This window comes from Acaromyces ingoldii, assembly GCF_003144295.1.
Source record: "Acaromyces ingoldii strain MCA 4198 unplaced genomic scaffold FA10scaffold_4, whole genome shotgun sequence".
Classification (NCBI taxonomy): Eukaryota; Fungi; Basidiomycota; class Exobasidiomycetes; order Exobasidiales; family Cryptobasidiaceae; genus Acaromyces; species Acaromyces ingoldii.
This window is the reverse complement of record NW_020290250.1, coordinates 704,188-721,460: the sequence shown is the minus strand read 5'-3', so window position 1 is coordinate 721,460 and position 17,273 is coordinate 704,188. Positions and strand designations below refer to the sequence as shown.

The following is a 17,273-nucleotide window of genomic DNA, read 5'->3' as shown; positions in this document are numbered from 1 at the left end:
ACGTCTATAACGACAGTGCTGCCTCGCTAGGAACCGCACGAAGCCGCAGGCAGCCATGTCAAACAAGAAGGCGGCGACTCCGCCAGACGGAGACGAGGAGCTGCGTACTTCAGACCTCAAGAGACTCGACCCAGATTCGATCTTGGCAGACGAGGCTGACCCGGACGCCCTGCTTGGCAACGAATCGGACAGCGAGACGGGCGAGAGCAGGAGAGCCTCGCGCAACTTTGACGCGGCTACGGAAAACATTGATTTGAACGGAGATGGCGGGCATGCCGTGGGTCTGGCTAACGCCACAGCGGCACACACCGCTGCAGTGGAAGCGGGCCCGACGCCAACGCAGATGACCTTCAGCAAAAAGGAAACGGCCATGACCGAGGCTGAGCTGAAGGCACAGCTGTCAGACCTGCAAAATCAAGTGACGGGCCTCAACAACAAGCTCGTCAGCTCCTTTATGCGAGTCTCGGATCTCGAGGACGAGGTGTCGGAGTCGCAGAACCACATTGCGGCGTATACGACGAAGATCTCCGAGCTGGAAAAGGAGCGCGAAGAGCATCTTGCTGCACTCAATACGGGCCTTTTGGTGGAAAAGGAGCATGTGTCGCAGGAGATGCAGCGTATGATGGATCGAGTAATTGAGGAGACCACGCAGCGGGGAAAGGCGATCAGCGACAAGGAGAAGATCGAGGCCGAGCTCGACGAGCTCTCTTCGAGTCTCTTCAGCGAGGCAAACAAGATGGTGGCCGTAGAGCGTCTATCGAGAGCAAGGGCGGAAGAAAAGAGCAGGCAGATGGAAGAGAGACTCAAGGATACCGAGGAGATTATGGAACACCAACAGAAGCGCTTGGCCGAATTGCAGACAGAGGTCGAACGACGAAGGGCCGACGATACCAACGAATCTTCGGGGGCTGGAGCTCCCCAAGAGATAACAAAAAGCGATCATGCTTCTGGCACAGGCTTGATCCAGCTCCCGCCGCTGTCGAGCAGCTCAAGACTCTTGCCGCTGCTCGAGCAAGAGCTGATGCTCGACATTGTGCCGTACATCGAATTGCGAGCCTTTCTCAACCACCTTCGACGGCTGCGCCAACAGCTTGCGCCCTTCTATACCTATCCGCTCCCAGGGGTGAATTCGTCGGTGCACGGAAGAAGTCACTCCAACAGCCCGATGCCCTCGCGGACCTCGACTCCGGGTCCAGCACCCGAGGGTGGGAAGCAGGTCATATATCCAGGGATGAACCCGGCCTATGGGGTGACGGCCAACGGCGAGAGCAGCCCACGGCAGGGTGGCGGCGTGCAATTGACGTCCCCCTTCCTCGCTGCAGGTGTGAGTCGTCACAAGGACTATCCCTCGCTCCCCTCGAATTGCGAGCAGCTGGTCCACCTGCCTTCGCAAGTCTCTTCGCTCCCCTTCCTCAAGCGATCGGTGGAAGAAGACAGCGATCCTTGCCTCCGGCTCGACTTTGCGCCCGGACTCAATTGGCTGTCGCGCAGACAAATGCACAGTGCCCTTCTCGACGGCGGCCTCGTCATTGAGCCAATTTCTGGTGGGGGGACGAAGATCGACGAGCAAGAACTCCGGACCAGATATTCTTCAATGCCGCCAGCCGCTTGCGCCATGTGCGGAAAAGCAGTCCTCAGCGTCCCGCTTCCTGGAGACAAGGGCGAGAGCGTGCCCACATCTACGACGAGCAATTGGATCAATGCAGCAAATAGCGCTGCCTCGTCCCTCCAAGCTGCTGTGGCTAGCAGCGGTGGGCTAGTCTCGCCGGGATCTATGTCGGGCCAGACGACACCTTCGGCTTCGTCAATAGCTGCCTCCTCATCCACTAATGCTACCTCGGCCAATCTGACGACGCCAGGCACGCCCGATCCTTCCAAGTCTATGCAGAAGCAGCGCAGCGGTCTGTTCAGCTCGCTGCGCCACAGCATGGGCGGCAGCCCCAGGCCGTCTCTCGGCGCATCGAACACGACGGCGTCCACCAATACGAGCACTGGCGTGTTCCTTTCAGCCGATGACGCCTCCTCTTCGGAGCACGACGGAGCCTCGGGAGCACAAGGCCTCGTCGAAGAGGACCTTTTCTCCCCGCACTTTCAGCCGCTGGTCGTTCCGACCCACATCTTCCGAATCACGGAAACCTCTTCAACTCGCTACCTCCTTTGCCCACAGCACTGCTTGCGCAGGCTCAGAGCCGCCTGCGCGTTTTGGGGATACGTCAGGAATTTGGAGAGGGCTGTCGTGCTTGAAGGCAAGCTGGCTTGGGACGACATGAGGAGGGATCAAGCCAGGGAGGAGGAGGAGCGGAAGACGTCAAAGGGCGACGAGACGCCAAGAGCAACAATCACAGAGGAAAAGGAGAGGGAAGTGGAAGAGGCTAATGAGGATAACGAGGAGAAGGAGAAAGAGGAAGAGGAGAAGGAAGAGGAGAAAGAGAAAGAGATGGGCACAAGGACGCAGCTCGAAGAAGGTGACGGTGTGGACGCTTCCGAGGCTCGTGATGGGGAGACTGGCGAGAAGGAAAGCGAAGAGAAGGGTCCGGAGAGCAGCGCTGATAAGAACAGCGACAGCAATTCAAACCCAGCACAGTCCACGACGACTGCGATCTCCGTCTCGGACGAAGACGAAGACGAAGGAGGATTCGCCGACGCAATTTCAAGTCATTCAAGCCCGGTCATCACGAAAACCCTTGAGATGCAAAAGGAGAATACGGACGTTACCGAATTGGCAAAAGACGAAAAGGGCGAGACTAAAGGGAATGAGGAAACGGAGACGGAAGAAGAAGAGAAGGAGGCCAAGATTTCAGAAGAAGCGGCAGGAACAAGCAAGGACCCGGAAGCGAAGGGGCAAGAAGCTGGAGAGAAAAGCCAATTGCCTCCGCTCCCGGCTCGTCGCAGTAATAACCGTTCTCCTGCGCCCCCAGCGTTGCCTCCTCGGACTAAGCGGCCCCCGCCTGTCCTTCCGGCAAGATCGTCGGACGTATCCCCGACGCCGTCCGCTTCCCTTGCGAAGCAAATCCAGAGACCTCCGCCGAGGAAGACGTTGCCCCTAAACGGAGGAAAGGGAGGAGAAGAAGGAAAGGAGAACAGGTGGACGTGGGAAGAAAAGGTGTGGTGCGAGGTGACGAGGCTCAAGGCGGAGATGTGGCTGGCGAGAATAGGTGTCACGGAGACCGAAACTAAGGCGGAGCGATTGGCGGTAGAGGCGCCAAGGGATCCCGATCAAGAAACAAAACCCGAGAAAGAGACGGGAAGCGTTGGCGGCGAAGGAGACGCAAAGGAAAACGAATAGGGGGGACGGGCGTGACCTTTCTCCCCCATGAGCTGGTCTCATCGGTCAAGACTTTCTTTGGGTCTGTCCGTTGTTCAGCAGCTTACCATTTAAAATCGATATCCGTTACCCGCAAGCATGAATAGATACAGAGGAGCTTGGTTGGATTTCTTTTGTTTCTTTCTCCTTGTTAAAAAGAGATTGTTATAATACTACATGGCGTGATAGGACAGGATGGGGGAAGAGACAGAAGGTTTGTTGAAACGCAGCGGGGGAAGAGATGCGAGGTGGGAAGCCATTGTCGATGCAGGACAGGAGAAACAGGGAAGGGACATGTTGTTGAACACGCCCATTCTTCAAAAAGGTTGAGCTTAAAAAAGGGATAAGAATGTGACGAGAATACGGCAGGGCACTCAAGAAGCGTAGTCATCTACGCTTCCGCACTCGCAGACGAGGTTGAGGTCGCCATGCGCATCGTCCACCCGCGAAGCTGCGGGCCAAAATTTGGCCTCCCGGAGACCCTCGACTGGGTACGCTGCGCGTTCTCTCGGGTAAGGTCGCTCCCACTTGTCGCCCAGGAGGACCTCAACGGTGTGCGGCGCATTCTTCAGCAGGTTGTTCTCGGCCGATCCGGCATCGACGATCTCTTGGATCTCCTTTCGGATCGAGATCATGGCGTTGCAGAAGCGCTCGACCTCGACCATGGACTCCGACTCGGTCGGCTCAATGAGCATGCCGGTGCTGATGGGCCAAGAGCACGTCGGCGCGTGGAAGCCGTAGTCGCTGAGCCGTTTTGCAACATCGCCGACAGAGACGTACTTTTGGAATTCGGCAAGATCAAGCAGGAACTCGTGTGCAACCCTGCCCTGAGCATTAGCGTAGCGCAACTTGTAATGCGGCGCCAGACGCTGAGCCATGTAGTTGGCAGAGAGAAGCGAGAGGGCAGACGACGCTCGCAGTCCTTCCCAGCCGAGCATCTTGATGTACGCCCAGGCGATCGTCAGGATGCTTGCGCTTCCGAATGGTGCGGCCGAGATGGGGTCAATGGCCCGCTCACCTCCCGTCGAGGACAGCGGGTGGCCGGGAAGGTAAGGTGCCAGGTGTTCTGCGCAGCAAATCGGTCCCACACCGGGGCCACCACCACCGTGGGGAATCGAGAAGGTCTTGTGCAGATTGAGGTGCGTCACATCTGCGCCAATGATGGCTGGGTTCGTGAGACCAACTTGGGCCTGCATATTGGCGCCGTCCATGTAGACTTGTCCTCCATTTGCGTGGATGATCTCGCAGGCCTCCTGGACACCATCCTCAAATACGCCGTGCGTGCTCGGGTAGGTGACCATGAAAGCAGCCAGACGTTCCTTGTTGGCCTCAGCCTTTTCTCGCAGGTCGTCCAGGTCGAGGTTGCCGTCTGCCTTGTTCTTGACGGCGACGACCTTCATGCCGGCCATGATGGCACTAGCCGGGTTGGTTCCGTGGGCTGAGTTGGGAATCAGGCAGACGTCGCGCGCGCCTTGACCCTGCGACTCGAGATAGGCCCGAATGACGGAAAGACCGGCAAATTCGCCCTGAGCACCGCTATTGGGCTGGATGCTCACGGCGGGGAAACCAGTCAAGAGACAAAGGTCGCGTTCCAGCTCCCGGATCAGAACGTCGAATCCTCTTGCCTGGTCTTCGGGACACAGCGGGTGCAAGCCGTGGTATTCAGGCTTGGACAGGAGCATCATCGACGAGGTACTGTTGAGCTTCATGGTACAGCTGCCCAGCGGGATCATGGCGTGGACCAACGAGAGGTCTTTTGACTGGAGGAGGTGGATGTAGCGAAGCAGCTGCGTTTCGCTGCGGTGGGAGCTGAACACAGGCTGTGTGAGGTACTTTGACGTCCGCGCAAAGTCGAGCACGTCGGGCAGCCCTTCAGCCTTGGCCAGCGACTTGTGGGACTCGGCAGACTCGGGAACATCGGCTGGCAGCGCCTTCGCAGGTGTGGAGACTTGGAGAGACTCGAGGCTCTCTGCGTTCAAGCCCAGCGACTCGGCGACCTTGATCAGGTCTGTCGGCTTGGAAGCACCCTCGCTCTCCTGCGGCTTTGCGGACCCCTTGCCGCTCTCCTTTGCGGTTCTGAAGATGTTGACGAGGTCGTTGAGCTCTTCGATGGTAACAGTCTCATCGAGCGTAACTCCGACACGGGAATCGCTGATCCTACGCAGATTCAGACCCGACTCGGTCGCTATCGAGTGCACGCGCACAGCGCCCACGCCCGACGTTGAGAGGTCAATAGTGAGTGTGTCGAAGAAGGCGCCATCGCGGTTAATGACGCGGAGGCCGAGCATCGTCAACGAGTGCTTGAGCAACCTCGTGAGGCCGTGAACCTTTGCTGCAATTCGTCGAAGCCCATCGGGGCCGTGGTAAACGGCATACATGGCACTCATGTTGGCCAAGAGTGCCTGGGCTGTGCACACATTGGAGGTGGCCTTGTCTCTGCGAATGTGCTGCTCTCTCGTCTGAAGAGCCAGCCTGTATGCGGGCTTCCCTTGTGCGTCCTTGCTGATACCAACGAGCCTGCCAGGAATCTTTCGCTTGAGGCCATCCTTGACCGCGAAAAAGGCAGCGTGGGGGCCTCCGTAGCCTGGCGGAACGCCGAAGCGCGCAGCATTGCCCACAGCGATGTCGGCACCCCACTCGCCCGGGGGCTTGATCATTGTCAGGGCAAGCAGGTCCGTCGCCGCAATGACGAGACCACCATCGTTGTGAATCTCCTTTGCGAGTCCCTCCCAGTCGGTGATGCGGCCATCGATGTCGGGATATTGCACCAGGACAGCCATGACGTCCTCTCTCTTGACTGGGCCTGAATTGCTCTCTCCGTAGGGAAGCCTTGTTCCCTGCGGGTTTCGCAGCTCTGTGTGGACGACATTGATGCCGAAGCCCTTTGCTCGCTGACGAATGACGGCCACAGTCTGGGGCAGCACACCCCGGTCGATGAGAATGGTCTTCTTCTTTCCTCGTGCGTGGTTAAAAGCAAGGACCATGGCCTCAGCGGCCGCAGTGCCTTCGTCAAGGAGCGAGGCATTGGCAATGTCGAGCGACGTCAGCGACTTGACCATCGTCTGGTAGTTGATGAGCGATTCCAGGCGACCTATTTGACACCTGCCAGTCAGCAACCTAAAACAATACAGATACGTCTACAGACTCGCGACTCACCCTGTGCAATCTCGGGCTGGTAAGGGGTATAGCTGGTGTACCAGGCCGGGTTTTCGAGGATGTTTCTCTGAATGACGGGGGGCACATTCGTGTTGTGGTAGCCCATTCCGATAAGGCTCTTTGCAAGTGTATTCATGCTCGCAATGTCCTTTCCTCTCCTCGCAATCTCGCTCTCCGACAGCGCAGGAAGCCGCTCCTCTTTGCCCTCGACGTCGGTGAGCCTGATCGACGCTGGCAGCGTGTCGTCGACAAACTTCTCGAGCGAGTCATAGCCCAGCGACTGGAGCATGTACTCGACGTCTGCCGACCGTGGGCCGAGGTGGCGCGCTGAGAACGAGTCAAGTGGCGCAAAGAGGCTCTTGTTGAGCGACTGTGAGCCCAGCGACGGCGCGTGCCGGTTCGACGCAGGCGTGGCCAGGAACCGCCTGCCATCAGGCACCGTGCGAGGCGATGAGGCGACTGAGCGGAGGTGGAAGCCAGCTGCAGGAGGCCGCAGCGAGCGCGCAACGAGTCGCGACGACCTCATGACTGCCGACGACATCTTCGTCGCTCTTGCTCGTCCTGAATGGAATGGGAGGATGGTAGGAGTAAGGTACGGACCAAACGGAACGCGAAACTAACTGACTTTTTTGAAAGCTTTCTCACCCAAAAATTAAGGGAAAGACGCGAGCTTGGCCCGGGTATCACTGAGGTCCATCGGCGTGATTCCGATGTTGGCCGCTCAGTGTTCTGTGGGCTCCTCTTGATCTCGGATTAGGCCCGAGTCACCTCGTCAGCTCTCTGCCCGCTTCTGTGCTCTTTCTTCTTTCGCTTTCTCCTGCTGCTCGAGGGCCCGTATTGGCGCGACGTTGTAAATCCGCTTCTTCCACCTTTTTCGTCGGAGCGGAGGCCGCGGTGCTGCACACACGGGTTAGCAACAAAGTATGTCATTGATTTGTCATTTGGAAACGCCTGCTGACAAATTCTGGTATCCGCGACTTTGAAGGCGCAAGCCACTTGCTTGCCAAAGCCTTCCGCCCATTGGCCTCATCAGAAGAGGGAAGGGGGCACTAGTCACCCCTAGGCTGCGCGGAAGGAGTGGGAAAAAGGGAGACCAAAGCACTTTCGCAAGGGCCGCACTCAAACACGCCAGACGGGTGTTCGTTCCTCTGCCCCTCTGGATAAGGTTCACCTTTCTTCTCCGTGAGGAAGCATCAACCCACCCGCTGTTCAGCAAAATACCCAACCAGAATGCTCCTGGTGTTTGCTCAGTGATTATGAGATAAAGTCTTTCACAGACCCAGAGGAGAAGCGCACGAGATTCTCGAGATCTCATTCATGCAATTTGTCCTTGAATCTGGTCGCCAATAATCAGGGCTTCTATCTGCATTGCACCACGTAGCGCTGAGCTCCGATAGGAATAAGCTTGCACCACATTTTCCATCATAAACCAATGACAACCGAAATTGCATGAGCTAGATTGCATGGGAGGAATTGTGGCCGAGCGTGCGCACGGTAAAGGGTTCCCAGGTCCCTTTGGCGGGGGGTCCGACATCCTTATCGGGCAGCTAGCTACCCAAGCGATGCAGGGCACCAAATCAGCGTCGCTCTTAGCGTCAAGGCGCAAGAGATATAATCTAAACGAGCCCCGTCAGTCTCCGGGCGGTAGTGACGGCTCTCTGTATCTCCGTCAGCTTTGAGGGTTATATTTTACGAAGAATGTTCGAGGATCAGACGAGAATCTCAGCTGAGCATACACGCCAACGACCTCTGAAGAGAGGAAGCTGGCCAGCACGGGAGGCTCCTGGGCTGAGCGCCCTCACAAGAATTTTGTATCTGTCAATTGTTGTATTGAACGCGTCGGGCGTCCAGACACACTGGCCAAGTGCCACATTAGGCCCCATCCCTTTCCGTGGGCACCGGGTGACCTCGCTCTTCCTGGTGCATTCGTTGCATTCGTGGCCGCTAAATGCAGGTCAACCTCGGATGGCAGTCGAGGAGCAGTGAATATCTTTTGAGGCCGAGGTAGCGAAGTGAGAGCTGCCCGTGTACGAGAGCACTGAGAAAGTCGGCAAGCAAGGACGGTGACAGCAACGGTCGAGCTCGTGCTGTGAGGGACATCTCCTATACAGATCCGTGCTACAGATGCGGTGTTAGCACGCGGGTCCCGTCGAATACCATACTTTTGTCGTGGCACGAGTCTGAGCGTTCTGTAACAGCGAGGAGGGTAAGGCTTGCCAAAATCGTCAGCATCAACTTTATGAAAGACGAAAAATCGGTGTATTGTAGCACAGCGTCGGACTAGGAGGAGGCACAAGAGCGAAGGAACACGCGTCGCGACGCTTATTTTTTATCGGCCTTTCGCTCGAGCTGCCTTTCGTCTCAATCATCCATCTACACGTCCACGGTCCAATTTTCAACGCCATCCATCCGCCTTTTCCCTCCCTTTTGGCCCCTCTTTTTCGTCCCGCAACGGAACGGCCTCGCCCTTGAGCAACCTTTGCGAGGTTCGGCGCGGTAGTTACGACGCGCGTGCGGCCATCTACGCTTCCAACCTTGTTTTTCCTTCGTCTCCAATTTTTTTCACGTTTTCCTTTTTTTTTCACCTCTTTACGCCCGATTCATAACACGGGCCTTCACGTTGCATCGCCGCGACGCATTCCCGCCTTTAACTTCGAGCTAGCGACGGCGGAACAGGGTCTCTCGAGGCGCCAAAGGTACATCGAAACAGTCGTCACAATTCTTTTCTGATTTCGGACGGATAGCAGGAGGGAAAAGCACCGATAGACCCAGTCTTTCACGTCTACGTTCACGTCGTGAGGTTTTGGCTGGCATCCACCCGAATTTCTCAAACATCCACATCTGTGACGACGCAGACGAGGCTGGGAAAGCCTTTGGAGGTCGTTACGACCTAGGTTCATGTCTGCTGCAGAGACATCTACCGCCAATCGGGTCGGGGTGGGAACCCAGGGCAGCGGTACCTCGGAAGCGTCATCTTCCATGGGACATCATCAGCAGGGAACGAGCAGTGGAGGGAGCGGGACGGGCGTCGGTAGTGGCGGTGGAGGAGGGGGCGGCGCATCCGCGCAGGAGTCACGGTCAGCAACGCCAGGCGCCCACGCAGAAATGATGAGGACGGGTCATCCAAATCAAAATCTGAATCGAGATGGTTGGGGTTCCTCGAGAGAATGGAGAGACATCGATGCTCGGTCAGCGCCCTTTCAACATTCGGAGGGCTCAAAACAAGGGCCGTCGTCACATCCGGTGTTTGGCAACTTCCAGCCGTCGCCTCCGAAGCAGTCGACTATGTCTTCAGCTGGTGCAGGAGGCGATGGAACCCCTGCCCTGGCCGCTCCGAGAGCTGTTCCACCGTACCCACGCTTCACCTCCCCTCAGCCGCAAGAGGGGAATGGCGCAGCAGCACGGTCACCTTCACCGAGCAAGCACCAAACAACCTTTGCTTTTGGCGGGGATGCAAGGGAGAGATGGGCCAGCATTGGTCAGGCATCGGCCCAAGCGCAGCAAGGGAGTGCATTGTCGCAACAAGGAGCCGGCCCTCCAGTGACAGATGGGCAGAGAAAGCAACAAGGTTTCGCTCCAGATTCTTTCCTCGGTTTCAATGACATTTGGGGGCCTGGAGCCAAGCAGTCTGCGGACCGAACACAACAGCAGCAGCAGCAGCAGCAGCAGCAGCAGCAGCAGCAAGGTCAGCAACAGCAACAATCCCAACAACAACAACAACAACAACAACAACAGCAGCAGCAGCAGCAGCACCAACAAGCGCAACAAGCTGGGGGCGGTGGGAATGGGTCAAGCTCCAGTTCTGCCCTGTTATCGACCTCGGATCCCTCGAGCGTGGGCCACGGATCGAGTTCACATGCATCACGAGCATTCTCTTTGCCTTCGTCGCATCCAGACGTAGAGCAGCTCAACACGCGATTCGATCCAAACTTCCCGGGCAGGGGAGAAGATGGCCCCTTCAGTGCCATGCCGAATGGGAGCGGCGCGGGAGGAAGGGGAGGTGAAGATCGTTTCCCCTTCAGTGTGCCTTCCAACATGTCGGGTGTTCCTGCATCAGGAAGTCTCAGTCCTCGCAGCCTGCTCCACTACCATCAGCAACAATTACAAGCCCAGCAGGCGCTTGCCGTTCAGGCAGCGCAGCAAGGGGGCCCACCGCTCCAGAGCGGCCAAGGAGGAAGCATGATGGGAGGAGGAGGCCCGCCTTCGGAAGAGATCACCACCGTCTTCATCGTTGGTTTCCCCGACGACATGACCGAGCGAGAGTTTGCCAACATGTTCCTCTTCGCGCGCGGTTTCGAAGCCTCGACGCTCAAGATTCCGGCCGGCGGTCTGCCAGGCGGTCCAGGCAGTCAAGGCGGCCCTGGTCACCGACCCGAAAACGGGCCGCTGTCCGGCGGACCTGGTGGGCCATACAATGCAGTCAACCTGCCCGGTGCCGGTCTCTTTGACTTGGCCGGTAATGGTCCGCCAGGAGGCTGGGACGAGCACAGTCTCTCTATGGCTCTATCGCGATCAGGAAACAACGACGGCTACTCTTCGCTCAACAATCTGGGTGGCCTGTCCGGTGCCCTTCAAAATATTGGCAATCCTTCCTCAATAGGTGGCCCAGGTGGTCCAGGCGGCAAAATCAAGCAAATCATTGGCTTTGCTAAATTCAGGACCCGAGGCGAAGCATTGGAAGCTAGAGACGCCCTCAACGGCCGCAAAATTGACGCCGAGCGCGGTTGTGTGCTCAAGACAGAGATGGCGAAGAAGAACCTTCACACGAAGCAAAGGCCTGTCTTGTCAAACACCAACCCGGAAGGCGCCGTCTTCGGCGGGCCTCCTGCTCCTGGAGCTGGCCAGGCACCGCCACCACCGCCACCACCTCCTGGTGGCCCACACTCTGCTGGTCCTGGAGGATTCGGAGGTATGCCACCTGGACTTGGCGGGGGACCCGGCGGCATGGGCGAGCGGGAGGCGCCCTTTAACAGAGGGCGTATGGAAGGACCAGCACCAAGTGGGGCAGGAGGCGGGCCACCTGGGTTCATGCCAGGATTCGGCGGCACTCAAGGTCAGGCTGGTCCCCCACCTCCACCGCACGCCAACTTCGATCCTTTCCAGCCAGGGGGTCCTGGCATGGTAGGACCAAACGGAATGATGTCCCCTACGGAATATGGCGGCCGTGGCCCACCACCCCCTGGTCATGGTGGAGGAAATGGCGACTTCTTTGGCTCGAGACCTGGTGCTCAAGGTGGCAGTGGACATCGCTTCGCCCAGGAAGGCTCTCAAGGGTCGGAACCGGGAGCCTCGAGAGGGGAAGGAAAGTGGCCAGTATCGATGGGACCACTTGATTTTTACGATGGACCCCAAAATCATCAGCAACAGCCTCAACAGGGCAGCCAACCAAGAGGCCAGCCCTCTCAGCATCAACAACAGCAACAGCAACAGCACCAGCAACAGCAGTCGCAACAGCAACAACAGGGGGGTCTGCCCTCCGGCACCTTTCAACCAGGGAGCCAAGGCTCGTCAGCGCCCCGCGGTCCTGACTGGAGCGCTCTGGGATCACCGCCAGGTCTCTACGCCTCTGCACGACCCTTGAATCAGGAAGTCGGAAGTCAAAAAGGAAGCAGCAGCGGCGCACTGAGTCCGTTTGCGGAGCAACCCCCGTCAAGATACCCAGGCGGTGGGGGCAGTCAAACGAGAGGAAATGTTGGTGGAGGGGGTTCCCAGGAGGATTTTGGGAAAGGGGAGTCGACGGCAACAGGTCAGCTTTACAGCCACCAGTCGCCGCCCAAAACAGGGTCTGAGACCAAAGAGACCAGCGGAGCAATGACGCGAGTATCGCAGGGTGGTCCCGATGTGGGCGAGGACAGTGTCCTTCCTCGTCATCATCGCGATCCCTCGCCAGGTGCTCGTGCTGCACAACAGCAGCAGCAACAACTACAACCACAGACGACGTCTTCGAGGCCACATTCACGAGCCACCTCGCCCGTCGCTACGGCGCCCAATTCCTCGGTTGCTCAACGCTTTGGCTCGCTCAGAATCGACTCCCCCCAATCTCAGCCGTCTTCCAACATCAATTCTCATCAACAACAGCTCTCCAACCTTCAACAAACGTCGAGCAGCAGCAGCAGCCATCACAGCAACAATCAATCAACTCTGCAGCAACTTCAGCGTTCTCTCTCTCCTCCTCTTCTCTCGCCAGCTGATGGCGGGAGCTTTTCTGGCCCTCTTTGGTTGCGTGGTCAGAGCAGCGCTCACAATCGCGCCAACAGCCCAGTGAGCCCTCGGCCCTTTTCGCCGGGTTCAGAGAGCCTGCCGAGTCCGACGAGCAGGAGCTTCTCAATCGATCAGAATCCGCCGGGCAACACGCTCTTTGTCGGCAATCTTCCCGGCAGTGTCACGTCGCCCCCCGCTACGACGCAGCTCGAAGAGGCCTTGTATCGAATCTTTTCCAGCCGAAAGGGTTTCCGCCAAATGAGCTTCCGCGTGAAAGCGTCAGGACCTATGTGCTTCATCGAATTTGACGACGTTGGTTGCGCAGGTCGCGCCCTTGGCGAAGTTAATGGCGACACCCTCGACGGTCTACTTAAGAATGGTGGCTTGCGTTTGAGCTTCAGCAAGAATCCCCTCTTTCGCAGCACCCTCAACTCAGGTAGCAACAGTCCAAACATTGCTTCGTCCAACGAGAAGCGCTTCAGCCCGCCACAGTCTTCGGTGAGATCAACGCAGAGACAATGTCGGAGATGCTCTACTCACCAATTCCCCTTTCTCCCTTCTCAATAAGTCTAGCAAAGCCCCGAAGGTGACGAGCGCCCTTCTCGATCTCGACATGCTCAGCGGGATTGAAGACACGTGAGTCATTGTCAAATCCCATCGAGACGTCTGCTGATACTGATGGATCGATGGCAGCGCTTACAAACAGGGCTTTGACGATGGTCACTCGCACGGGCAACTACACGGAACCTTTGAAGGTCGTGAATTAGGCCGTCAAAAAGGCTTCGAAGTCTGGGAAGAGGTCGGCTTCTATGAAGGCACGACGCGCTTCTGGCTGGAAGCAATCACCCGTTCGACGCCTGATGAGGCAAAGCGGACCCGCAAGCAAACAAAGCAGGTTCAGCATCTTGGCGCTCTCCTAGCCCTCATCGAAGGTTTCCCCATGGCGAACGATGTGATCCCAGAAGGCTCCGCCGCCGCGGATGACGACGACAAGGACATGGCCACACTTCTTGAAAGAATCCGGGCCCGGTACAAGCTTACCTGCTCCGTCCTTGGCGTCCGCCCTCGCGGCGCGAATGGCGAGTCGCCGCCTGACGATCAGGACGAAACGGCAGACTCCGGCAACACTGGCAAAGGCATGGCCATCGTACATGGGCGAGCCGTCGACACGACGAAGCTCAACTTCTAATTTCGTTTTCCTTTTTCTCGCACGCATTCTCTCTTCTGACTCTTTGTCGACTCGGTCTCCACCTCTCACGGCACGACTCTGTACGCTTATCGCATACGCCCGTCTTCAGACTCTTTCTCTCGCAACTTTCCGGCTCTCCCAACGCCTACTTGCATTCTCTTGTCTCCTTTTCCTTTTCGTTTCTCTGGGTCTTTCTGACTTGTTCGCACACATCGATCTCTCATCAACCAACAATATCAACATTTTCTGTCAACTATCCTCATTGTCGACGTCACCCACTCAGCTTATCATTCGGTCTTTCACGTACACCCTCGTCTCTCCTCTCTCCTCTTGTGTAGACATTGGTTGGCTCTTTTCTGTCCTCATTGTCTCTTTCCTTGAATAAAGAACTGTTCGGTCGTATCAGTCTCGCGCTTGTGATCACGCAACGCTGAGCAGTCGAAGCCATGGTATTTTAGCCTGCTTTTGGGAAATGGTGGAGATTTTTTTCGAGTGAAGTTTAGACCAGAAAAGGTAGAAACTAAGGTGATTTGGAGAAAAGAGCCACGATCGCGGTCGTCACAGTCAGATCTTTGAGGATAAGGAAGAGGAAGAAATTAGCGGTGGACAGGTCATGAAGGAATGAGTCGGGAGAAGAAATGCAGTCGCGCCGTGACTACTCTTCTCGAGCCGTGACGGCAATCGACTTGCCGGTCATGATGCTCGTCGAAGAAGACTTAGCCTTCGGCGTGGGCGTAGGCGGTAGATCGGCATAGAAGATTGAGTCGTCAGCTTCGCTCTCGTCTTCTTTCTTGACGGCTGCAGCCAATGCTTTCTGGTCTCCCTCTGTGTTCTTGACGGGAGTCACATCTCCTTGCTTCTTCTTAGAGTCGACAGCTGTGTCGATGGTGAGTGGATGGAGCGGGGCTTCGGGGCAGCGGGTAGGCTCTCTCTGCTCAGACGGGGTTGAGGTTGCCTCGGGCGGCAGAGTGACTGGCGAAGAGGCGGACGTCGCGACATTTTCAAGGGCGTGGGTGGTGTTGTCGGAGTTCTTCAGAGGGGATACGGCGGACAAAGTCTTCTTGATGTTGGAGAGGATGGACAGACGATGTGTTCCCTTTTCTTCCTTCTTTGATAGCGAATTGCCTGCACGTTCCATAGACCCCTTTGGCTCTTCCTTCTCAGGTGGGGCGGGAGCAGCGCTTGCAACCTCGATCGAGTTTGATGGTTGAGCAACGGCCTCTTCTTGTCCAGAACTGGAAGCATCTTTGCTCGATTCATCGTTGGTCTTCTCATTGGCTACTTTCTGAAGCCTGCTCTTCAAGTGGTCAAAAAGTAGGGCGGTAGATTTGAGTGGGCTGCGAGGAGGCGAGGACGGTGTCTCGTTAGTTCCAGAAGAAGCAACCGTCTGCTCGCGACCTTCTTCCAGGTGCGCCGTCTTAATTGGTTCCTTCTTCTTTTCAGTTGCGGCGCCGTCACCGTGTGAGGGCAAAGCAAAGTGAAGAGGCGTTGCGAGAGCTTTCTTGACAGCGGCCTTCCATTCCCCAGATTCTTTTTTGGCTGGGGTCGTGCCACCCTCTACCGCTTTCTGCTGACTGCCGCCTTGTGCCTTCTCTCCTCCCTTTGACTCCAGCACTGGGACCATCGCCGTCTCTACCTGTGCTGTCTCGTTCGGAGAGCATTTCGAAGGCTCATTGTCCGTCGTCGTCGTAGCCGCACTGGCATTTTGCTTTGCTTGGCGCCCGTCGTCATGTGCCACGCTGCTACCGAAGAGGAATTGCCTAGCCTCGGCCCCCACAGCACTGAGAGAAATGCGGGTTTTTGCTGGAGGTGAGCACGCAGGTGTTGTCGTTGCTGCCGCCGAGGCGTCGGGAATGGGCGCCTCGGTCATTGAGGTGCAACCGCATTGGGTCTGGCCCTCGCTGACAGTGGCTTTGTGATTAGGCTCCTGCTTGCTCTCTTTGTCTTTGTCATGATCAAAGATGTTCTTGAGGCCACTAGCAAGGCTCTGGACCCTCTTGACAAGTGGTGTCCTCGGTAAGGCAGACGACGCCGTACCAGCCTCATCGTCTTTCGCTTTACCACCGTCACCACTCGGGCGGTTTTGCTCGTGCTGAGCTTGACTCTGCTCGGGTGGCATTTCTTTGTTGTCCTCCTTTTCATTGCTTGGGGCTTTGTCTGCCGACTCGTCTTTCTTGAAGCCTTGGGTGAAGCGACGACGAAGATTGACCAAGGGGCCGTCTACGTGCTCCTTGCCACTGTCGCCATCCTTTGTCTCTTGCCCCTTGGCAGTCTCTGTCACAGCTTCAGCTCCTTTCTCCCTGGTCACATCGAGGGACGAGTGCTGCGTCGTGGCAGAGGCGTCGAGCGGTTCCTTCCTCGGGCTTAGAGAGAAGCTCTTTCGAATCGCGCCAATGATTTTGCCGCCGTCTTTTTCTTTGATCGGTTCCTCACTAGGCGTTTCAGCTTTGGGGGTGGCTTTCCCCTTGTCGGCTTGCGTCATTTGGGCCTGCTCTTCGATGGAGGCTGTCTGGTGGTCGTTGTTTTCTTTCTGAGCGACCGTTTCCCCTGTAATAAAGGGATAAGAAGCCGGAATAAGGACAAGCTCACTTTTAAAAGAGAGGAGGAAAAGGAAGGGGACTCACCGTCGGCCACAATGGCCTCCTTGGATGAATGATTCTTCTCGTCTGCCTGAGACATCTTTGACGCTTGCAAGTTGTTCGAAGGTTATTTTCGTTTGCTCGAGCGGCGGGTGAAGATGGTGGTGGCAATGGCAAAGAAGGAAAAAGGAAGGGGTCGCCGGTGTCGTTGCCAGCAGTGTAAGTGTGCGGGCGGGCAGGAAAATCCAGAGACGGAGTTGGCGGTCTTGGCTAGATGAGATCGATCAGCCTGAGCGGCCTTGAAAAGCGAGCAAGGTGGTCACTGGAATGACGAAAAGGGTCTGTGTGAAGCGAGAGTGTTTGTCTGGTTCTGTGTCTGTGGGACTGTAAGAGCCAGGACGGAAGTGTTCAAGATTTGGGCTCTTGCGATGTGATAAGAGGGCGTGAGTGAGGGAAACCAGGAGCAGTGGCCAGAAAGATGTGTGATGAACGGGCGCTGTCCCAGGAGGCAGCGAGTGAAGAGCGCACTGGCAATGTGGTCACTCATTTCCTTTCGACGTCCGCTTTCTCTCTCGTCATCTGGGGAGTTGTCACTAATGTGCTTTCGAGAGCTTTTTCTCGCCCCGCTCGTCCGCTTTCCCTCAATTTTTCTATGTCACAATCCTGACCAACGTCCGGCTCGATTGCCCGTTTCGTCGGAGCAAAGATAGAGAGAGCAAGCGACCGAGAAGGTTCTTTACAAGAGCTGCCAGTCGTCACGGCGATGCCCCTATGTCTGCTAGCTTGAAGTCAATTTCTCCAAAAAGAAGGCTCCCCCTTTAATCACGACGCCCGCCCCGCCTGT

The 17,273-nt window shown here is 56.9% G+C and overlaps 4 protein-coding genes across 4 annotated transcripts; 2 read left to right on the top strand and 2 right to left on the bottom strand.

Annotated features, from left to right (window-relative positions):
- Positions 1 to 32: 32 nt before the first annotated feature.
- On the top strand, positions 33 to 3,322 carry FA10DRAFT_275575 (hypothetical protein). Its single transcript, XM_025523274.1, has 6 exons — positions 33 to 442; positions 476 to 713; positions 750 to 1,283; positions 1,323 to 1,375; positions 1,418 to 1,630; positions 1,661 to 3,322. The coding sequence occupies exons 1-6, from the start codon at positions 56 to 58 to the stop codon at positions 3,284 to 3,286; spliced, it is 3,051 nt and encodes a 1,016-aa protein (XP_025376370.1). The 5' UTR covers positions 33 to 55; the 3' UTR covers positions 3,287 to 3,322.
- A 71-nt stretch (positions 3,323 to 3,393) lies between these two features.
- FA10DRAFT_302543 (glycine dehydrogenase) lies at positions 3,394 to 7,230 on the bottom strand. Its single transcript, XM_025525137.1, has 3 exons — positions 7,088 to 7,230; positions 6,461 to 7,023; positions 3,394 to 6,395 (listed from the first exon to the last, which is right to left on the bottom strand). The coding sequence occupies exons 2-3, from the start codon at positions 6,999 to 7,001 to the stop codon at positions 3,679 to 3,681; spliced, it is 3,258 nt and encodes a 1,085-aa protein (XP_025376369.1). The 5' UTR covers positions 7,002 to 7,023; positions 7,088 to 7,230; the 3' UTR covers positions 3,394 to 3,678.
- A 1,882-nt stretch (positions 7,231 to 9,112) lies between these two features.
- On the top strand, positions 9,113 to 13,463 carry FA10DRAFT_137620 (hypothetical protein). The gene is made up of 2 exons (XM_025518015.1): positions 9,113 to 13,297; positions 13,355 to 13,463. The coding sequence occupies exon 1, from the start codon at positions 9,359 to 9,361 to the stop codon at positions 13,226 to 13,228; it is 3,870 nt and encodes a 1,289-aa protein (XP_025376368.1). The 5' UTR covers positions 9,113 to 9,358; the 3' UTR covers positions 13,229 to 13,297; positions 13,355 to 13,463.
- A 1,042-nt stretch (positions 13,464 to 14,505) lies between these two features.
- Positions 14,506 to 16,529, bottom strand: FA10DRAFT_280267 (hypothetical protein; the record flags this gene model as incomplete). Its single annotated transcript, XM_025523601.1, has 2 exons — positions 14,506 to 16,397; positions 16,475 to 16,529. 2 exons carry the CDS (start codon positions 16,527 to 16,529, stop codon positions 14,506 to 14,508), a joined length of 1,947 nt encoding a protein of 648 aa, XP_025376367.1.
- Between the last annotated feature and the right edge of the window lie 744 nt (positions 16,530 to 17,273).